This window comes from Austrofundulus limnaeus, unplaced genomic scaffold (assembly GCF_001266775.1).
Source record: "Austrofundulus limnaeus strain Quisiro unplaced genomic scaffold, Austrofundulus_limnaeus-1.0 Scaffold51, whole genome shotgun sequence".
Lineage (NCBI taxonomy): Eukaryota > Metazoa > Chordata > Actinopteri > Cyprinodontiformes > Rivulidae > Austrofundulus > Austrofundulus limnaeus.
This window is the reverse complement of record NW_013952453.1, coordinates 2,538,663-2,545,059: the sequence shown is the minus strand read 5'-3', so window position 1 is coordinate 2,545,059 and position 6,397 is coordinate 2,538,663. Positions and strand designations below refer to the sequence as shown.

The window sequence follows — 6,397 nt, the reverse complement described above, 5'->3', positions numbered from 1 at the left end:
AGATAGATAGATAGATAGATAGATAGATAGATAGATATTTTTGTTTGTTTTGCTTGATGACAAGTTTTAGTTTGCACACATTTCCAGCATGTTTGAATAAAAAAAATCAAAATCTCTTAAAACCCCCATCCAGGTTCCATTTATATCACCTGACACCAAAAATAAAAGAGTGATAATGCATTTGTCCATGTGGATGGATTTACTCACTTAATGAACGTCTACAACCGTTTACCTTTGCACATTTTTGTTGAGGTGCAGTACAACATACACACTCTGTCCTCKGTCCTGCGTCCAGAAAAATTGCAGGGTCTACAAGAAACTGGAGCCTTTTTAAGGATTTAAATCAAATCCAATCTGTTGAGTTCCAGGTGACTTTCCCCCTGGAGGGCACAAACGACAGCCCACAGACTGCTGTCTGTGCAGCTCTGAAACTGAATTAACGTGCCTGCTGACAGTACAGTAACCCTGTCTCCTGATATCGTCTATTGTTTCCCTCGGACAGGGACGCAGTAAGTCACCAGCTCGGAGAATMAAACGAACACTGGAGCTACGTGGCTAATTATAGTTCCAGTTAACGCTGCAAAACCTTTCGCTGTGTTGCAGCGACGGTGCCATGTGGCAGGATTTGAAAGGGTTTCTTGAGGTGAATTTTTATCAAAGGCAGGGCTGGATTTGATCTCTCTTCACAGAACAACCCCATGAATTATAAATGACGGCCTCACTTTAGCTTTGACCTTGCCTGAGCGATCTGTCTTTTTTTTAAATGCTAAAATGCTAACAAAGCTCATCCTTTGGGATATCACCTGTACAATCAGTGATCAGAAGGATGGGAGACCAGATCACCTGAGCTTTAACTAGCATGAACAGAACACAAAATGTTCTGCAATAGTTTTATCTGTCTGACATAAAAAAAAAATAAAATAAAACTAATAAAAACAACATAAACAAAAACTACTATGATCTAGATTCAGAATGTGTTTTTATGGAAACGTATGAGACTCAGCATAAAGAAATATAACTTTGGAGACTAAGGTAAATCATCTTATGAATGATTAAATCTGCCTGCATATGTAAGTAGGTGATTTTGCTTCTGAAGGGATCCCAAAGGCATTGTCAAAGCCACAGCATTATAGAAACTCCCCATCTAGAGAACTGGTTTGCCAGTAGAACAAAACATTTATATTATCTCCTTTTTAAATTATTATCACAAACAGCAACAATAAACAAACTATTTTCCATCTTGTCTTTTCTCCTTAACAGGTTGTAGCTCACCTGGAGAAGCATCTGCTCCTTCACTCTGCAATTCACACAACCACACCAGAAATAGGCATATTTTTATCAATACTGAAAAAAAAAATCATCACCAGTCTGATTTTTTTCCACCCTTTCTTGCGCTGTGACAGGCGTCAACTGAGTGAATTTTATCATTGTGATCTCAGCAATGAGAACCAGCAGCAGGGAGGTGTTAATAACAGCCAACGTGAGGTGTTAATGAGTGTTCAGCCCCCAAGTCTCACACTGGCACTCATCACGTTTATAATTAAACATAACAAGAAGAAGGAAAAAAAAGATGTTGAAATCTTTACATCTGCTTGATCGTGGATACATTTCATCCCAGATATGAAATCAAGCGAAGTAAACTTCATGCAGTTTGCATACATGTTTAATGAAAGGCACTCTTTGCAGAATAAATAAAACATTGCAAATTATGACACTGTGTACTGTACAAAGTTGACACATACAGTAACAGTCCTCACATGTTCAGTGCTTCATAACATATTAAAGTGCTGATTATTGAAATGACCAACTTCCGTCACCTCATAGCTTTTCTCATTGTATTTATTGCTTTTTCATTGAGTGAAAAATACATTCTTGTTTTCACATCATCATATTATAGGGATATTTAAAAGGCAATGACTGAGTTGCAACTACTTTCACTGACATTTCAATACAAGCCTGATTTATACATACACAGTAGTTTAACATTTCATAGATTTTCAATGACTGGAATGTGGCATGCATAAATAGTGTGAATTTATATTTTCCCTTCTGTGCACGTTTGTCTTTGTTTCACAAACTTATTGAACTTATGTCCTCTGCTTATTATGTGGACTACAATAATCAGGTTTGAATACTTTTACATTCAGTCCCAATACATATTAAATCTTTAGTTAATAGGAGGTAAACTGTATTTCGGCCTTCATGCCATGAAGTAAAAATGATAAAACAACAGCAAATGGAAAAACGTTTAAATTAAAAAAAACTTTTTTTGTCCTTATCTTTTTTATCTGATCACAAATATATATATATATATATATATATATAATATATTTTCTCACATTTACCCAAATACACATTTTCCCTGCCATCTATGAATGGTATAAAGCTTCAAAAGTGCTTGAGAAATATGTGGAAAAAAAGCTTTCAGTGCAATAAATTGATATGATTTTACAGAGTGAAATTCACATTAGAATTTTGTGCTGGGATTATCCATTTACAGCCCCAACCCTGTTTGTTGGATCTCACTGTGAAATAACAAAAACCAACAAAAACCCACAGATGAAAAGCAAGTGATTTTAATCACTACAATTGCTGCATGCAACTATTGCATGTAGAATATCATCAACATGAAGCAGGTTTGGTTTATACTTTACATCCTATCTAAGAATAATAGCAGACAAGCTACAGTGCCAGCTATTTATTACAGATATTGTAACACTGAAGGTGCTGCTGGCTGAGCACTCACAGTTATAGATTTGCTGAGAAGACAGTGTGTWCTCTGATGTTCTCCTTTGCACCACACTTGTTTGCCCTTGAACACCACACCGAGGCCCATCTTGATTCTGCTGAATACGATGAAGTGGAGACTAACATGAACCTCTGATGTAATACAAGCTCAGTTAAAAAGCTTTGATCACCGAAATCTTTGTCTATTTTCTCCAGTAGGATTGACTAGCTCAACTAATTCAGACCAGATGAATATTTTACAACTTGCAAAGCCTTTTCTCTCTCTGCAGTACTCACTTTTTTGTATTTCAACATTCAAGGTGAAATGTTTGTCTACAGCACAAGTCATGCGTTTCAAATTGGACTTAATTTTTTTCATCACAGCTGACAGAAAAAGTGGTTGCTGAGTTATAATTGCACTTCACTTTGACACATCTACATAAAGACAGACAACTTGTGTAAAAACCCCACCACAGAGTGCCTTGTAATACTGTAATTATGTGTGTTTGGAATACAAAACGATGAGGAAGATAAACTAACAGATATGTTTGATTTTGTTCATTTGTGCCCTTCCGTATGATAAACTCTCTATTAGTGCATGCTGTTTTTCTCATTCTGCCAAGCGCCGTTACTTTTGTTCAACGAGAGGCTGCTTCCACTCTTGTTAGCAGCTGACATTTTTTGAGCAGCTTCCGCTGCTGCCTCCATCACCTGTTTCTCCTCTTGCTCAGTCTCACGGTGGTAAAAATAGTTAAAGTTGGAGACGATGACAGGCACAGGCAAGGCAATGGTCAGGACACCAGCAATGGCACAGAGAGTGCCGACCATTTTGCCTCCCATGGTGATGGGGCACATGTCTCCGTAACCCACGGTGGTCATCGTCACCACGGCCCACCAGAATCCATCGGGAATGCTAACAAACTGTGTCTGGGGCTCATCCACTTCTGCAAAGTAGATGGCACTTGAGAAAAGGATGACTCCTATGAAAAGGAAGAAGATTAGCAGCCCCAGTTCCCTCATGCTGGCTTTTAAGGTCTGACCCAAAATCTGGAGACCCTTCGAGTGTCGGGAGAGCTTAAAAATTCTGAAAACTCTCACCAGTCGGATGATTCTGAGTATCGCTAAGGACATGTTCTGGCCCGAGTTCACATCRTCATCTGGTGTTGTGGCCAGCTCAGTTCCCAGGGTTACAAAGTAGGGAATGATGGACACGATGTCGATGATGTTCATGATGTTGTTGAAGAAATCACTTTTGCTGGGGCACACCACAAAACGAACACCAGCCTCGAAGCAGAACCAAACGATGCAAACAGTCTCCACGATAAAAAACGGGTCTGTGAGGTACGTCATGATGTTTTTAGCAGCAGGACGAGGGACAGAACTGTCTTGGGTGCCRTTGATCACTTGGGTGAAACCTGGAGGAAAATCGGTGTCGTCCCTGAACTCTGGGAGAGTTTCCAGGCAAAAGATGAAGATGGAAATGACGATAACAAACACAGAGACCAGAGCTACAGATTTGGCTGCGCTGGAGCTCTCTGGGTATTCAAACAGAAGCCAGAACTGTCGCTGGAGTTCRTTGGTGGGCAAAAGGACCTCAGGTTCTTTGATAAACCCTTCGTCCTCACGGAACTGCTCCATCGCCTCGTGRCCCAACTCATAGAAAACAATTTCATTAGCAAAAACATCTAAGGGAACATTGGCTGGTCTGCGGAGTCTCCCTCCTGACTGGTAGTAGTACAGAATCCCATCAAAAGATGGTCGATTTCTATCAAAGAAGTACTCATTTCTCATCGGGTCAAAGTAATTTATCCTCTTCATAGGGTCACCCAGCAGTGTCTCTGGAAACTTACTCAAGGTGCTGAGTTGGGTTTCAAACATCAGTCCTGAAATATTGATGACAACTTTCTCATCTTTGCCCTCCACACAGTGCTTTTCAAACAGATCTTCATTTTCATAATAATCCTTCTGTATCTTACTGAAGACACTGTCGGTTGGAGACTCGCTGTTGATCAGGAGCTTCAGATTTGAGATCAGGCTGGCACTGCTGGAGTTCGCCTTAGAGGTCAGAGTTGGAGGTGTGGACGGTGACAACCCATCCTGACCAGACTGACGCCGGCGACGTCCCCTGCGTGGCGACTGGTGAGGAGAAGCTAGCCGGTGGGTTAACAGGTTCTGGTCAGGTGCTTCTGAAGTTGGAGAGGTGGGGTACCCGGAGTCGCTCGGGTCGCCCAGGTTGATGCCAACGTCATCCATGTTTTCGAAGTTGACAAGTGGCACCTCCATTGCCTGCTTTGTCGTTAGCTGAAGCTTGGACTCTCAGTCTGGTTCGGGAGGCAGAAGGGACACCTCAACCGGTGCCACGCTGAGGATCCTGATGGGGCTTCCCTCCTCCTGGTTACCATTCAGGCTGCCAGTCACTAGTTTCAGACACAGGCTTCTGGTTAATCTGCAAAACAGGGTTGTGGAAAATAAATACACTTCACTTTCTTGAGCGGTGCAGTCTACAGTAGTTTTGTTGATTAAGAGATTTTCTGTCAGCTCTTGTTTGCATCAGCAGATAACCTGCCATCCAATACCCTGCATATACAGTTATTTTTTTTCCTCCTCAATTTCTCTCCAATGACCCAAACAAGAACATAAACTCTGCAAGACTGGACGTAAAAAGTGCTGACGGGGCAGTATGGACAGCTTTAGTGCTGATCATGTGCTACAAAACTGTTTCTTCTGACATAACACTTGATCCTTCACTAATGACGGCAGGTGYAAGCTCATTAAACTGGCTAACGTGTAACTTTCTCACTTTCTTATTCCACGACTTGGTTATTCTGTTTTATTTCAGGACAGCTCCACATTTGCTTCATCTTTTATTGGCTGCTTATCATTCCTTTTGACTTGTTTGAACAGGTAACCAAATCCTGAGCASATGCCAGCAGGCTGTGATGCACATGACACTAAGGGCCCTGCAAGATTCGACCAGATCTATGTGCCTTTGTTTCCATTCACAGTGCAGCAAATAAACGTAACGGCTGAAGTAAAGAATTTAATCTTCTTTAATTTGTGGAGACTTTATGGAAGATGTGCATAATGAAACAAGCAGAATGCATATTTAGCTTCTCCTTGCGTAAACAATGAGGGGTTACTGGGTGCAAAATAGAGGACGAACACAAACACAAGAACTGAAAAGTAACATTTGATATCCTCAGATCTCAGAAACTTTTCCAAAAGCTTTTTTTCTGTTACTACACTCCAAAAAAATGAACTAACATTACTATTTGACATTCACTTGACAACCAAAAATGAGTTTACCTCTTTATAAACATCAGCGTCCTTATCCATAAGTGTCAAGGTGCCACCTAATTCATGCAGGACTCACCCATGTTCCCGGCTCTGCAGAAGTTTTAAAGTCCTCTCTGTTCTGCCAGGCAGCTTCGCTCCGTGCCTCTTTACTCCCCTCACTCTCCCCCATCAAAACTCCCAATCAAGAGTGTCTCTAGCAGTATTAAAGCTCCCACTAAGTAATTTAACACCGTGGGCGAAATCTGAGATGCTGAAAGCACCCTCAGAAACTACACACGTTCTCCTTCACACATACACACACAAACACAAGCACAAGACAAACAATAAAAAGGCAACTGACTTTATTTTGAGTGTGTGTGTGTGTGGGTGGGGG

General features: G+C 41.0%; 1 protein-coding gene across 1 annotated transcript; it reads right to left on the bottom strand.

Moving 5' to 3' along the window:
* Window positions 1-2,527: 2,527 nt before the first annotated feature.
* Window positions 2,528-6,331, bottom strand: LOC106517594 (potassium voltage-gated channel subfamily A member 10). The gene is made up of 2 exons (XM_014008517.1): window positions 6,101-6,331; window positions 2,528-5,173 (listed from the first exon to the last, which is right to left on the bottom strand). Exon 2 carries the CDS (start codon window positions 5,008-5,010, stop codon window positions 3,319-3,321), a length of 1,692 nt encoding a protein of 563 aa, XP_013863971.1. The 5' UTR covers window positions 5,011-5,173; window positions 6,101-6,331; the 3' UTR covers window positions 2,528-3,318.
* Between the last annotated feature and the right edge of the window lie 66 nt (window positions 6,332-6,397).